General features: G+C 44.7%; 1 protein-coding gene across 3 annotated transcripts in view; it reads left to right on the forward strand.

The window, feature by feature from the left end:
- The window catches only part of KNTC1 (kinetochore associated 1), an 87,667-nt gene that overhangs the window by 30,061 nt on the left and 42,142 nt on the right, over positions 1 to 15,464 (forward strand). For all 3 annotated transcript variants that reach the window (XR_011167106.1, XM_069081465.1, XM_069081464.1), the window contains exons 28-36: positions 417 to 520; positions 1,223 to 1,322; positions 2,349 to 2,483; positions 2,954 to 3,073; positions 3,713 to 3,785; positions 7,394 to 7,461; positions 9,948 to 10,228; positions 11,143 to 11,315; positions 12,336 to 12,433. Coding sequence is in view for 2 of the 3 variants with exons in the window: in XM_069081465.1 (XP_068937566.1) it covers positions 417 to 520; positions 1,223 to 1,322; positions 2,349 to 2,483; positions 2,954 to 3,073; positions 3,713 to 3,785; positions 7,394 to 7,461; positions 9,948 to 10,228; positions 11,143 to 11,315; positions 12,336 to 12,433 (1,152 nt within the window). In the remaining variant the exon portion in view is untranslated. The remainder of the gene's footprint in view (positions 1 to 416; positions 521 to 1,222; positions 1,323 to 2,348; positions 2,484 to 2,953; positions 3,074 to 3,712; positions 3,786 to 7,393; positions 7,462 to 9,947; positions 10,229 to 11,142; positions 11,316 to 12,335; positions 12,434 to 15,464) is intronic.

Here is a 15,464-nt window from a genome sequence, read left to right on the forward strand (position 1 = left end):
AGGCAGGAGGTGGGTTTGGGCAACTGCAAACAAACCAGCATGCCTGAAGTATCAGGTTTGTAGAGGGAATTTTTAAAAAAATAGAAGGAGCTACTTTCTGGAGAGGTAGATTAGGGGCGGGTTAGAGAAGACCCTGAATTTGCAGAGGTTTAACCATGCAAATGAGTGTGTTGGAAAACATGCCTCTAGAAATAGCAGTTTCTTTTAAAAAATGAAGCCAGTTTATTTGTTCCAAGGAAATAAAGCAAAATCCATCCAAGGTGACCATGTGCCTATATGGCACATGAAGTACTATGAATGGCCTTGTACCGAGAACTTGAATGAGACAGGAGTATAAGAATGAGGGGTGGGCTGAAGTTGAGGCATGAAGGCCCCACCCCGGGCCTGTTGTAAGGGCCGCCTTCCTCTTCTTGTAGCTCATCTTTGACGCTGTGCTACAGATCATGTATGGGGCTGTGGTGCCCTGGAGCACAGCTGTCGAACAGCTGGTGAAAAAGCACTTGGAAATGGACCATCCCAAGTAAGAAGTGATTTTGGTAAACATTTACTTTGTTAGAGAAAATGTCGGTCATTTAAATTAAATGGTCAATATTAACACTGATGGGCAGCTGGGTGGCTCAGGGGATAGAGTGCCAGGCTTGGAGTCAGGAGTGCCTGAGTTCAAATCTGGCCTCAGATACTTCCTAGCTGTGTGACCCTGGGCAAGTCACGTAACCCTGTTTGCTTCAGTTTCCTCATGTGTAAAATGAGGTGGAGAAGGAAATGGCAAACCCTTCCAGCAACTGCCAAGAAAACCCCGAATGGAGTCACAAAGAGTCAGACATGAATGAAAAATGACTGAACAACATTAACACTAATATTGGGAGAAACTGAGGAAAGCCACCAGCAAGTTGGAGGCAGCCGCCATGCCAGATCTTTGGGAGAACATCAGCAAGAGTCCCTCAGGGAGGGCAGTAGTTGGGTGTGTGAGCTTTATAGTTGGGGAGAATCCCTTTATCCCTGCAGAGCCTGGCACAGTAAACACTTATTGATTGAATGAGATCACAGATCTGAGTGAGCGAGCTATTGGGAGGATCCAGTGAGATCCCGTTTGTGAGATGCCATGCACAGCACACCTGGCATGCAGTAGGTGCTGTGAAAATGCCAGCTACTGTGATAATTACCATTACCACATCATACAAGAAGGTCAGCTCTTCACAACACTGTGACGTTTGTTTTTTAGAGTCAAATTGTTACAGGAAAGTTACAGATTGATGGAGATGAAGAAGCTTCTACGAGGTTATGGCATAAGAGACGCAAATCTTTTAAATAAGGAGATAAAGGTAAGGAAGCTAAAAGTGCACTCTCCCTTCACCCTGCTCAGCTTCTGGTCTTGGCCACGTGACGGGAGTCATTTGGTCATGCACCAGTTTCAAGGTTAGGCTATGGGGTTCCTAGCACAGGCTCTGTCCTGACCTCTCCCAGTAACCTTGCACACCTCTGGGCTTAGTTTCCTCATCTGTAACATGAAGCTAGGTGGTGCCATAGTGCAGAGAATGCTAAGTTTGGAGTCAGGAAGACCAGAGTTCCAGTCTGGCCTCATACACTTACTGGCTGGGTGACCCTGGGCAAGTCACTTAACCATTTTTGCCTGTTTCCTCATCTGTAAAATGAGCTGGAGAAGGAAATGGCAAATCACTCCAGTGTCTTTGCCAAGAAAACCCCAAATAGAGTTGGACATGACAACAACAAAAGAGGATGAATTGAATTAAATGGTCCCTAAGGTTCCTTTTAAGATTCTCCCAATAGTTTGTGATCTGTGATGCCTGTTTTTAAAAATTGATTCAAAATTACTTTTTTTTTGTAATTTTTTTTTAAGTAAAAAAATTTCCAATTTACTTATGTTAGAGCCATAATGGAAGAGACTGAAAAGGCCCAAAATGAAAGGAACAGACTTTTCAGTAGAAAATTCTGTCACTCTTGCTTATTTTCATGTAGTACCTGTTATCACTACACAGTTTTCATTTATATTTCTATGACGTGGCATACTTGGAATCTGAAAACCCTGCACCTAAGCCCTTTTCCAATACTCAAGAGCTGTCACCCTGAGCAAGTCACTTTTCCTCTCCCAGGTGTCTCCTCAGTGAAATCAGGCTCATAATAAATGGTACCTACAGAGTTCAGAGAATCCAATTTGAAAATAGAGGTCAAGTGCTTTCTAACCTGAAAGGTCAGTTGTTGTTGCTATAGGACCCCCCTTAGGAAAATACAGCCTCCTGAAGTGTTCTGGGTTCTCTTGGTCGGATTTGTTCATCCCTAACAGCATCGTTTTCCCCCAAAAAGTGAGATTGTTTTATGCTTTGTTTCAGAGGGTGATCAGATACATCCTTAAGCAAAATGGCCCAACCTCTCTCGAGGATGCTTTAAAGGTAGCCCAAGCATATCTGGTGTCTAAAGATGAAATCTACAGCTTATGGATCATTGACCTGATGAGCAGAGAACAGGTACTTAGGCTCAGGAAGCTGGTGAATTACACAACAGATGTGTGAGCCATGATTTGGGGGTGAAGGAGAGGCCGTGTTCTCCTGGCCACCTTTACTTCTAGTGGGCCAAAAGCACTGGAGCGTCATTTCTGATGTCCTTTCTTTGTACTCATAGTTCAGTGATATGGCAGGCCTTGTTTCATTCTCTGCATGCTAGTGGGTCTCTATTTTTGGTGATTCTTAAAACAAAGACAGCAGAAATTAAGTTTCATTTCAGCATGTGGGGATGGATAGCATTTGTTGCCCACAAAATGGTTTGGTGCTTCTTCTATCTACACAAATTTGGCCTGTTAATGTTTTCTCTAAAAAGATACTTTTTCATCTTTAAGCAAATGAAAAACAAAAGGCAAGGAGTGTGGGAGGTGGGGGACAAGTTATTTCCATCGTAAGTGATGTCCAGTTTTGACCTTTTCATGTAATAATATTCCTAGGGTGAAGAATGCCTATCCCTCTTGAAATCTCTGCCTCCTGCTGACGCTGAGAAAACTGCAGAAAGAGTGATTATATGGGCACGCTTAGCACTGCAGGAAGAGCCAGAGAAATCCCAAGAGGTAGCATTTACAACAAAACCAAAGTTGTTTATGAAGCACTTTATATACGTGCTGGAGCAGTGGAAAGATGACTAGATTTGGAGTTGGAGGAGCTGGGTTTGAATGCAGGCTCTGCTAGTAACCACCTATGTGTCCTTGGTTTAACCTCAGTCTCTTCTATGTCATGTCATAAGAGTGGGATCTCTTCTGCTAAGATAGTTAATGGCTGACAACTCTCTACAAAGAGAGCTGTGAGGAACAAATCAGAAAGAGGAGGAGAGGAAGAAGGCCGCCAGCTGAGGTCCGTAGCAGTCGACGGGAGGAAGTAGCTCCTGTGTTTGGAAGACAAGTAATAATTCACTGCAAGCATTTACCAGATGTATTAAGTTATAGCAAGCACCACTGGGGCATTAACAGGAAAATTTTTTTTTTGGAGATTGCAAAAGAATTCTTTCAACATAACTCTACCTAACTGATTTATGAATGGCTTGTTGAAGCTCCTGTCTGTTGCAGATTTTTGAGTTTGTTGTTGGGACCACACGAGCAGGGCCTTTTTGTGTGTATGTCTTTAAAACTGTTGTCGATTTCTGTATGCATTTTGCTTTTTATTAAAATCGGTCCAAGGTGGAAAAAAATTTCATTGGGTTACTTTCATTTCAGGACAAGATTCAGAGGCTATCTATAGCCAGGACAACTGTAAACATTATAAAGGCTCTACGTGACATTCAGAAAGGCAAGTTTTTCACTGTGATTCTTTTTTCTTGTTAATTTTTTTTTTTTTGCTTTTGGGAGGGCAATTGGGGTTAAGTGACTTGCCCAAGGTCACATGGCTGGTTTTTGTGTTAAGTGTCTGAGGCCGGATTTGAACTCAGGTCCTCCTGACTACAGGGCCAGTGCTCTATTCACTGTGTCACCTAGCCGCCCTGTGACTTAATTCTTGAATAGAAGCTTGGGGCACTTCAGTGCTGCCAGCTTCTGGGTTTCCCATCTGTGTCTCCTCAGTATTCTCCATCCCCTAAAGTCAAATGCCTTTTCTGCTTCCCTCTGGCCTTCTGACTTCCCCATCATCCAGAAACACCTGCCTACCTATCAGTCTCCCTTTGCTGTTCCCTCCCCACACTGGAATCCCTGTGCACTAGGGCTGCCTTTTGTTTGCCTGCCCCCACAAGGTTCTGTTCTCCCTTGCTTCTGCTGCGCCCCTAGGCCTTGCTCTCCACTTCTACCACATTTCATGTCATCCTTGAACTCGTGCTCTTTCCACCTCTACCTGGACCTGGGACATTGCACCTCTACCTGGACCCTTTTAATGCCGACTCGCCTCCTTTCACAGTGTCCTTGCTTCATCTGCCCCTTCTAGGCTCTTGCTTTGGCTGCCATCGCTCAATGACCACAGTTGAAGCTTATAGCATTTCTTCTATCCTGTAATTCTCAGAGCTGTCACCTACCACCTTTCTGGATGATCTCCTGCATTTCTGACTCCCTCTTCCTCTCCACCCCTTTCGTTTGCTTCTGTGTCCTGAGATGAAATTTGAACACCCTAGCTAATAACCCTTCTGTTGGACACCCTCCATGTCCTCTCAGGTTCATCCTGGATCAAGGTCTTTTGTCTCCCTTCTCTTTTCCTGCTGGCCTCGTGCAAAGAGTCGTCTACACTTGATCGCACTATTTCACCATCTGCTCACTCCTCCCTTCCATGGACTAGAAGCTTCTTGAGAGCTAGTTCTGCCTATTCCTGTCATTGTGCCCCCTGTGCCTCCCCACTTCGCTCTTTAGTAAATGTTTGTTATATTGAAGTTGGTTCCTCAATTTGAACCTTTAAAGGAGCTTCAAGACAAATCTTAATGCTGGCTAAGGCTTCATCATCAGCCTCAGTTTTCATCTTTGCTAGTTCATGCTTCCAGGCTGGCTCCAGCTGGTTTGGTGGAATCATGAAGCGCCTTAGGTATGACAGACTCAGGGCTACTCTAGTCAGCCTTCTCATTTACAGGTGAAGAAACTGAGGCCCAGGTAGCAGCAGTTCTTTACCCAGATTAGCTCAGAGCTGATATTCCACCCCAGTTCTTCTCACTTGTTCCAGCTCTCCCCCATGCTGTCCCTATTTCTGTGACCACTGTCCCTCCCTGCTGTTCTCCTGACAGACTAGGAATGCATATACCTGCAGTCAGCTTTTGTGATGATGCTTATGTGAACTTTACTTAAGTCAGGAGAACATGGACTCAGATCCTGCCTCTGGCCCTTACTAGCTGTGTGGTGGATCCTGGGAAAGTTACCTGATGTCCAGTCCTGGCAATACATCTCTTGTATAAGTCCCCCCTCTCCCTCTGATACTGCCTGCATCCTGGTACAGGTCCTCATCACCCAGTGTCTGGATTACTGCAGTAGCTGCCAGAGGTTCTGCCTGCTTCCAGTCCATCCCCCTCTCAGCTGTGAAATTGATTGATCTTTCTAAAATTCTAAGAGGCCTGTTTGGACACACTGAATGGGTGTCGTCCCACTCAAAGTGAAAATTTGAAAAGACCTTAGCATAAAAAGGCCAAGGTCTCAGGGGCGGCCAGGTGGCTCAGCGAGTAAGAGCACTGGTCCCAGTGTCGGAATGACCTGGGGATCGTATCTGGGCTCAGATACCTAGCACCACACCCAGAAATAATGGGCCGTGTAACCTTGAACAAGTTACTTAACCCCGATTGCTTTAAAAAAAAAAAGGCCCAGGTCTCCCACTGCATCCTGGGCCATCTCCAGTTGTTCTGATGGATGTCTGGCCAATGGGCCCAGATGACTCTGGAGGAGACAGTGAGACTGGTGACTTTCATAGCTCTCCTTCACTTACATCTAATTCAATTGCAAGTCATGGCATCGTCTCCCAGATGCCATGGTCCTCTTCAAGAGGGAAGGACAAAGGAACAACGATTGAGCTTTCTGAAATGTCATGCCCCCTTTATACCCTTGCCCCTGTTCAATCAACTTCAGTCCCTCCCTGTTACCTCCCAGCTCAAATATGAAATGCCCTGTTTGGCTTGTAAAGCCCTTCATAGCCTGGCCATGTCTTACTTTTCCAGTCTTATACCTTTTTTCAATTTCCAGATATTCAACAATCTAGTGACATTGACCAGGTCCTAGCTGTTCCTTCCACAAGACACTATCTCTCTGTTCCTTCCTCCTTCCCTTCGGGCTTCCTTTGAGTCTCAGCCAAAGTCTCACTTTCTGCAGAAAAGCCTTTCCTGGTCTCCCTTAATACATATGCCTCCCCTCCAGTTTATTCTGTTCGTATCTTCTTTGTGCATAGTTGTTTACATGTTCTCTCCCCTGTTAAACTGAAAGGTCCTTGGTATCCCCAAGCTTAGCACAGTGCTTGGCATGCTCCAGAAATATATCTTGACTCATTCAGCCAGCTTCTCAGAAGTTTTCTATTATGTCATAGATGGATGGGTTTGATCTGTGTTCATGGCAGGAGTTCACAGGTCCTTCGTGTGTGTGTGTGTGTGTGTGTGTGTGTGACCTTGATATTGTGATAAGAATTAGCCAAGGGGTCCACTGATTACCTCTTTAACAATCCAACAAATCTGCTGGTTTGGGGAATTAGCTGGCCAAAACTGCAGCTTGAAGTTTGTGTCCCAAGCTTGGTTTTGCAGACTTCAGCGCTGTGTATGACCTGTTTGCTTCAAGCGAACGGTGTCAGAAAGTGCAAGAAAGAGCTCTGGGTTTTCCTTAGCACAGTGGCAGCAGGAGTTCTGAGAAATACAAGAGGCAGCTCGCTTTTGTTCCCAGGCTGCCTCTCCTTGCCATCTAGCCTGCTCCAGAGCTACCTGTCTTCTCCCTTGTGTGTGTGGTCAGGAAAGTGCAAATCCTTTGTCTTGTTAACCTAAGCAAAGTCATTAGGAAAGTGACCTTGCTCTAGGAGCAGATGCTACAGTTCATTTCAAAATTTAATACAGATGAATTTGGGAATTTCTGTCCCCTTGTTTCTCATCCTCTGCACTTTCCTTTGTCCCTTTTTTTTTTTTTTGAGGACAGTTGGGGTTAATTGACTTGCCCAAGGTCACATGGCTAGTTTTTGTGTTAAGTGTCTGAGGCCGGATTTGAACTCAGGTCCTCCTGACTCTAGGGCCGGTGCTCTATTCACTGCACCACCTAGCCACCCCTCTTTGTCTCTAATCACACTGAATAATGGAGCAGTTTGTATTCTGTTCGTCCACTCAGTCCTGGTGAAAATCTGTTAAAGATGATGGAAAGGGGAAACAAAGTCAGTTACATCCTTTCTGATCTCCTTAGAATTTGTCAGTGTGCTCATCTTACGGCTCTTGTAATAATTCGTTGCTGCTGTTTTAAAAAATTTAATTGCAGAAAACCCTCTGAAGATGGATGAATGTGAAGAAAACTTAAAAATATTTAAAACCATTAGGAGCTTACAGGTAAGGAATCTGAATTGTGGGGTCTTGACACAGGCTGCTACTCTTAGGGATAGGTACCAGACCTTCCTATAAGGAGTCCTATTCAATGTTTCTGTATATACTGTCTGCTCCAGTTAGAGTGGGAGCTTCTTGAGAACTGGACCTGACTCTCCTCAGTTCCCTTCCCCCTTGATTGACCCACAGAAAGTAAATACTTAGTAAGTGCTTTTTCACTGATTCATTCAGCTCCTTTCCTCTGAAGAGGGAAAGGACAGTAAAGAGAGGTTCCAAGCAACCATTCATTCCTATCATAGGCCATTTGATAATATCTTGAAGGATGTCAGCTTTGTTGATTTCTAGCCAATCTATTTTTACTTTGAAATTTAATTTTAAAAAATTGTTGACCTTGAATAGAGTCAGTATCCTAAAATCTGGCTTTGAAGATTTTGGCTTAAGTTAATGTGCTTTGCAGGCAGGAGGGCTTCAGGGCTTGGCTGACAAGCATTCGGGGAGCAGATTTGTTAGCTTTCGTGAATTTCTGGTTTTCAGATTCAGGCACTAAAGGCCTGGACAGGTACTGTTATGTTACTTCTTGAGGTGGGGAGAGGGAGAGACAGTGGGGAGTGGGAAGAGAGAGACAGACAGAGAGAGAGAGAGAGAGAAAGAGAGAAAGAGACACAGAGAGAAACCACTCTAAGGAGATTGATTTTGGAAAGCAAGCTTTCCTGAAAAGACAAATACCCGAAAAGTCCTGAAAAAGTTTCCTGAAAAGTCAAATAAGTTTTAGTTAATCGTGTCATATTTTTCCATTAACTACAGTATCAGACTGAGGCCTAACCCTAACTCTCAGAGGCATTTATGTAGAAAAGATTTTCTTAACACTAAGCAGAAATTATATTTATAAGATTGCTCAAGAACTTTAAATGGGAAAACCATTTGATTCATTAAAAATCATTAAAGCTACAAAAAATATAGGTAGTGTATATATTAAAAGCAAGTGCTTTGTATGTGTCATCAGCTCAAGGGCCCTTGATATCTTAGGTGCAGGAGCTTGTTTCATGGTGGCAGATCCTGTAGGTGACACTGAGGCTGCCGTGTTGTCTGAGACTTAGCAAGCTTAAGAGGCTTGGCTGTGGGTCACACAGCTAATAAGTGTCCAGGTGGGATTTGAGCCCGGCTCCATCCTGATTCCTGGGGAAGCTTTTGCTCACTCCCCTCGGCGGCCTTTCTGCATCAAGAGCCAGCTCTCCATGGGTCACAGTAAGGTCACTGTGCCTGCCCCAGCCTTTACAGGAGAAGTGGTGACTGGTGGATCTTTAAATGTAAGCTGTGGGGAAACAAATCCAATCTAATTGGTATAAAACTAGTTTAAATACAGAATCCCTTTATTAACGTACAAAAAATAAAGCTTTGGGTCTCTTGTTATTTGTCAGAAAGATCTTGTTCTTGGTTCTGGGTGTTCTAATGGTCTGCTGCAAGCTGTCCAACACTGTTTAAAAAAAAATCCGGCCTCAGACACATACTAGCTGTGTGACCCTGGGCAAGTCACTTCACCCTGTTTGCCTAAGTTTCGTCATCTGTAAAATGGGCTGGAGGGGAAAATGGCAAACCACTCTAGTATCTCTGCCAAGAAAACCCCAAATGGGGTCACAGAGAGTTGGACATGCCTGAAAATGACTAACTAGCACCAAGAAGCACCTGCTCTGTCCTAGACCCTCTGACCATGTCACTTTCCTACTTATTCAATTCCACTGGCTTCCCTATCGCCTCTAAAATATAATGAATGGAGTTTTTTCCCTCTTTTGGAGGCAGTCAGTATTAAGTAACTTGTTCAGGGTCACACACTAGTAAGTGTCTGAGGTCGGATTTGACCTCAGGCCCTTCTGATTTTTGGGCGGGTGCTTTATCCACTGGGCCAGCTAGCTTCCTTCTGCTGAGTTTTTAAAACCGTACACTCTTTGGAGCTTCCTTGTCCATGGCTTCCCTTCCCCCTCTCTATGGGGAAAGCCAGGCTGACTTTATCTTGGTTCCTCATGCACCACACTGTCCCCCATCTCTGTCCTCCATGCCCGGTGAGCACTGCCTCCAATCCCTGAATCCCTAGGTTTCTGAAGGACACAGTGCAAACACCACTTTCTCTGTGAGCCCTTTGGGCTCCCCTAGATGTCAGTGCCCCTTCTCAAACGACCTTGTCTTTGCCTCCTTTTGATTGGCTTGGTTTTATTCTCAGTGTACTTATAAATGTCTTTGGGCCTGCCTCATTGCAATGTAAATCCTTGTGAACGGGGATCCTTTCCCAGGACTTAGTACATAGTAGGCTCTCCATACATATTTGATACCTGATGGGTTGGGGGGGGGGTATGAAGACAAAGATGAAACCGTCCTACTTAGATGGAGCTCCTGCCCCAATGAGAAGTGGGATTCACATTAGAAAGGTCATGAAAAGTGAGTGAATAAAGGAGGGGTGTTAATGCTTGGGGGTCTGGTCTTGTTTTATTTTACTACAGGAGGATTTTGAGCTCTTCCTTCCGTTTGAAGGCTACAGGAATCATTCACTGGTAGCTGGACTTCACGAAGAACCCATTAACACTCAGGAAATTTCCCAGGCCTCGCAAAAATCGAGGAGACGCCCAGAGGAGACTCCCACTAACCCAAAGAATGCATCCCTTCGGTCGAGTTTGTATAGACAGGCTCTGTGTCTGCTGGTGTCGGAGCAAGACCTGGAGGCTGGAGTGGTATTAGAGGCTTTAAATGCAGGGAGAATTGAGGAAGCCCTCCAGCTGTGCAGGTGGGCATGGGGCCGCCACTCCCAGCTCTGACCTGCAATCTGAAAATCACTCACTTTCCTCCACCGTTCCCATAGCATGGATGGACTTTTCTGTAAAAGCGTTTTAGTGATTCACAGCAGATGGAGGTGGTTATGAGGGCTTCTCCACAGTTAAGCCAGTATATTAGTTTGACTAATAGTAATGACTTGGAATAGGTAGTAGCCTCAGACACTTAGTAGCTGCATGGCCTTGGGCAAGTCACTGTTTGCTAGGAGGCAGCTAGGTGACTCAGTGGATAGAGCTCAGGGCCTGAGAGTCAGTTGTGTTTGCTGCAGTTCAGAGGATTAAAAATTACTCACCAGGGGTGGCTAGGTGGCGCAGTAAATAGAGCACTGGCCCTGGAGTCAGGAGAACCTGAGGTCAAATGTGGCCTCAGACACTTAACACAAAAACTAGCTGTGTGACCTTGGGCAAGTCACTTAATCCCAACTGCCCTACCTTCCCCCCTCCAAAAAGGCAAAAAAAAAAAAGACTAGAAAAAAAGACAGCTAGTAAGTATCTAAGGCAGGAATTAACTTAGGTCCTTTTAACTTCAAATCCTGGCTCCTGCCCTCTGCACCCAGGATGTAACTGCCCCTCCCTCCAGAGACCGGGAACCAGACTTCGTTGTGTAACGTGTGTGTGTAACACAAGCATGACAGGTCCTTGGCCTTGACTCACTCAGCACTGTGTCACTTCATTTTCTACCAAAGCCAGAGAGGGAAAAGGCACGATGCTATTTGTAATGTATCCAAATTAAAAAAAAAACAACAACTTTTACCAGCATTTCTTAATTATTACCATTGATAGTGTTCCTTTAATACAAGCAAAGACAATGACCGCAGTTCTCGAGACCAGTCTTCTAACCTGGGACCCTCCCTTTTTTTTTCTGAAGGGATCTATTTCAAAATCACTGCAGTCCCAACACAGGCAGAGTGCTGGTTTTGGCATGTCAGAAGCTTTGTCAGATGTTGGGGGCTGACACTCCAATGACTCTTTCTGAGGGTTTGAACCTTCCTCTGGAGATCCATCAGCTGGCATGCCAGGCAGCTACCATCTGTGGCCCAGGTGAGAGTGTAACATCACTAACAACACAGTGGGGTTTCTATGGCACTGTCTCCCAAGGAAGCTTCAAGGGCTTTCATTCTCACTGCTCTCTTCAAAGAAATTGAACCACATATGCATTGGCCCCATTTTACAGAATGGATTTAAATGAGCTCCTGTTTGATACTTCCAATGTAGATCCTTTTATTGTTGACTATAGGGGATAGGAGGCCTAGCTCTGGACCCACCTTTTGGAGCAGAATCCCAGCTGTGAATCTCTTAGGCCTCAACTTCCTCTCTGGACTTCTCATTCTTACCTTTGTCTGCCTCCTTTGCTCACAATCCTGCCCTCCCTCCTTTCCAGCTGCCATACGTGGGCTGTCTTCTCCCATTCAAGTAGTGTGAGCTCCCTGAGAGTGGGGATCTAATGTATCTTCACTGATTATCACCATGTCTGGTACATAGTAGTGATCTTTTTGTAAATGCTCACTTGTTCTATCTGTCTGTCCATCTCTCTCTCTCTCTGTCTATATCTCTGTATATCTACATGTAGATATAGATCTTTATCTATCTATCTATCTCTCCAAGTTCAACTTTGTAGCATTGAGAAAATTTTTGCCACAGCTCCTTATTTCATAATTTTTTAACCATCCTTTTTGATGTATTGTTTTTACTTCATTTTCATTTCCTTTACCTTCGCCTCATTGGAGAGCTTAACACAAAACAAAAAAAGGAAGAGAAAAGGAAAAAAAAACAATTCTGCAAAATTAGCCAAAAAAAACAACTAGGTCTAACAGCTTATGCAGTGTTCCACACCCATAGTCCCCCACCTCTGCAGAGAAAGAAGGGAGAGAAGCAGTATCTCATTTTCAAACCAGAGTGTAAGAAAAATGCAGGGCCATGTTTCCATAGGAAGGCAAAAAAACTAAATAACCTTCTCCATTCCATTTTTCACCTTGAAAATTTTAAATGGAAATGGCTGAGTGTTTTAGGTAAAAAGATTCTTATATTTAGACTGATGACACATCTTTGAAATTCTCCCAGATTTTTTATTAGATGCGCTGGAAATGTGTAAATATACTTTAACTGCTATGGAGATTTACAGACAGTGCCAGCTGGAGGAATGTGGAACTCTAACAAAGGTATTGTCTATTTGAATTTCTTCTTGTTTAAGAAACTTTTAGATGTGCCTGGGTTCCATTTTTAAGTGATTTGCAGGATGTTGCCAATTCCACTGGGCTAGTAGGGCGGGGTGCTCTCAAGGAGGAGTGGATGAAGGGAAGACAGATCCCAGACTGAGGAGAAGGTAGGGGAAGTAGATTTAAGAAGCCTTCCTTGAGCAAGTGGGCTGCCTCCCCCACCTCCCTTATTTCCATTCTACTTCTGTCCCTAGAAAGGATCTAAGTTTTTCCAAAGTCATCAGAGTAGGTCTAATCAGACTGCTACAAGCCTGATACTCGATGTGCCGGTGATCCAGCAAATGTCTTGGGTTTTTTTGGTTACAGACCAGACTGTAAATCAGTGAGTTTAATTTGACTCCTGCAAGGTTCTAGAAGGTATTATTGAATAGATGGTTTCTGTGCAGCCAGAACACAGGGTTCTTAACCTTTTTTGTGTCCTGCCTTTTCCCCCCAGTCTAGTGGCACCTGGGACCTGTGTTCAGGATCATGTTTTTAAATAATCAGATTTCAGTTAGAGGTATATGAAAACAAAGGGGTCACTTTTTTTTTCTTCTATTGGACCCCTGCATAAGAACCTATGATCTAGATAAAGAATCAGTTATATCAGAGAACCAGCTGCATCATCAGGTCATGCCAGGCTCACTTCGTCTTCTTTATTAATGTGATTGCTCAACTGGTAGATTAAGGGAATGCAGTTCAAGTAGTTCACCTAGATCAGGAGTGGGGACCCTGTGGCCTTGAGGCCACATTCAGCCTTGTAGACCCTTGGGTGCAGCCTTTTGACTGAGTCTAAGTTTTATAGAACAAATCCTTTTATTAAGGGACAGAGAGGGCCACATGTGTTCTCAAGGCTGTAGGCTCCCTACCCCGGGCTAGATTTTAGCACAGCATTTGCCAGATTCTCTCTTACTTAACTTGTAGGAAACACACATGCACAAGCACACACGCACACACATGTGCGCACGCATACACACACACACACACACACTGGACAATAAAAGAATTTGCTGGATTCAGCATTGGTTGAATAGGTCAACCCACAGAATAGTCTTTAGTGGGTCAATGTCATCTCATTAGGAGGTCTCCCATGGAGTGCCTCAGGGATCTGGGCTTGGCCCTTTGCTATTTAATATTTTTACCTATGATTTGGATGAAGGCACTAAGGCCATAGTTATCATATTTGCTGGTGATGCCAAGCTGAGAGGAAGAGCTTGGATCATCACAGAGCCATGTTCAGAAATATCTTGACAGACCGGAATATTGGGGCTTGTCTGATTAGATGAAATCTGTAGTAATGCATATCATTTCTTATACTTTGAGCTCCATAAACAGCAGCCGCAAGATAATGGAGGAATGGCTAGTCAGTGGTTCATCTGGGGACATGAGTGGACAGTGAGATGAAAACCCAGGAAGCTGAGGCAGCCAGTAAGAGAGGCCCAGGGTGTCACCCTGGGGAGGTGGGACGACTTGACTTCTGGGGCTGTGGGTCCAGTTCTTAGGAAGGCTGTTGATAAGCCGGAGGCCAGCTGGAATGGGCAGGGAGGATCAGCGGAAGGCACTGGGGATGTTTGGTCAGCCTGAAAAAGAAAAGACCTAAAGAGGATGTGATGCCTTCTTCAAGTATTTGGAGGGCTTTTGTGGTGAAGATGAGACTTGGGCTGCTTGACCACAGAAAGCAAACTAGGAGCGGGGGGTGGGATTGCCAAAAGGTAGGTTTAGCTTTGATGTAAAGGAAAATCCTCTTGGCAGCTGCCAGGGGACGTGACTGGTCTCCCCCGGTGACCACTTGCTTCCTCTTCTTCATCCCATCAAGTTGGATTAGATGTGTTCTGAAGTTCCTTCCAACTTCTGGAAGGCTGATTCCCTGTATAAAAAGCTAAAGGCTTTACTCTGGGTTTTTGAAGCCGGACATTATAAGGTAGGACTGACAGTTGGACTGGCCAACTATTGAAATTCTCATTTTATCCAAATTTGAGTATAGGTTGGATTACATACTGATGTTAATTCACCCCACAGTGATAGCCCAAACATAGAGGCAGAAATGGTCCTGTCCATTGGGGAGTTTGTTGTGCTCTGAGGGTCTAACAGGCTACTGACTGGTGTTTATGTTACAAGCTCCATGTGTCCCATTCTTTGATTTGCCCCATTACAACAGCCTTCGTCAGTGCCTGTTTGGCCCCTTGGCTTGGCTTTGCATCCCAATGTCTGGAACCTGTCACATGTTACATGTCTCCCATGTTTTACTCCACCCTGTGCCCCCTTCGCATGTTCTCTTCCCCAAAGGGTGCTGAAAAGAGCTCTCGAGCTGCCTGACGTAGGTAAGAGGTGTGAGAACCAGTCTGGCCACACTTGGTCTATTTTGGTTTCTGTGCTGTGCGCAGCGTGTTGTAGCAAGAATTGTGAGTTGAGACCATTAATCAATTTAAATGGAGTTTATTAACCGAGGGACTGTCTGGGGTCATGTACCCAAGTCAGGCAGCCCCGAGACGTACACACTCAGGGTTTATATAGACCAAAATCACAACACAGCAGTAGCTAGGAGAAATCACAATTTAGAGCAAGTGGGAAAATACAGAAGCCAAAAGATAGCATTGAGTAGCGACCTGTCAGTTACTCAAAACAGTAAAAGTGCCTTGATTGGTTCCCAGGTAAGGGTGAGGGGCTGTGGTGTTCTGCTTGGCAGGGTTTTGTGGCGGTTGGTGGGCCTTTCTGGTGGGCTTGGGCAGGCCTGACTTGTGTAGCAGCAAGCACCCCAGCGTTCCCAGGGTGGCTGCTAGCACAGGTTCTTGGATCTGCTTTGTTAAAGGAAAGCAACTCAAAATGGGTTAACAAGCTTACTTTAATCAGTCAGACATATATCATTTACCTTGTTCAGGGGAAAAAGGTCAGCATCCCGAACCTCAAAGTATACAGGCAGAATTATCAAGACAGAAACAGATCAAGTAGACAGCTTTCCAAACTGTCCAGCCATTACATCCACACCCAATCAACA

The sequence above is a fragment of the Petaurus breviceps genome, unplaced genomic scaffold (genome assembly GCF_028583685.1).
Source record: "Petaurus breviceps papuanus isolate PSGF00001 unplaced genomic scaffold, PetGlider_PUasm1.0 99, whole genome shotgun sequence".
Lineage (NCBI taxonomy): Eukaryota > Metazoa > Chordata > Mammalia > Diprotodontia > Petauridae > Petaurus > Petaurus breviceps.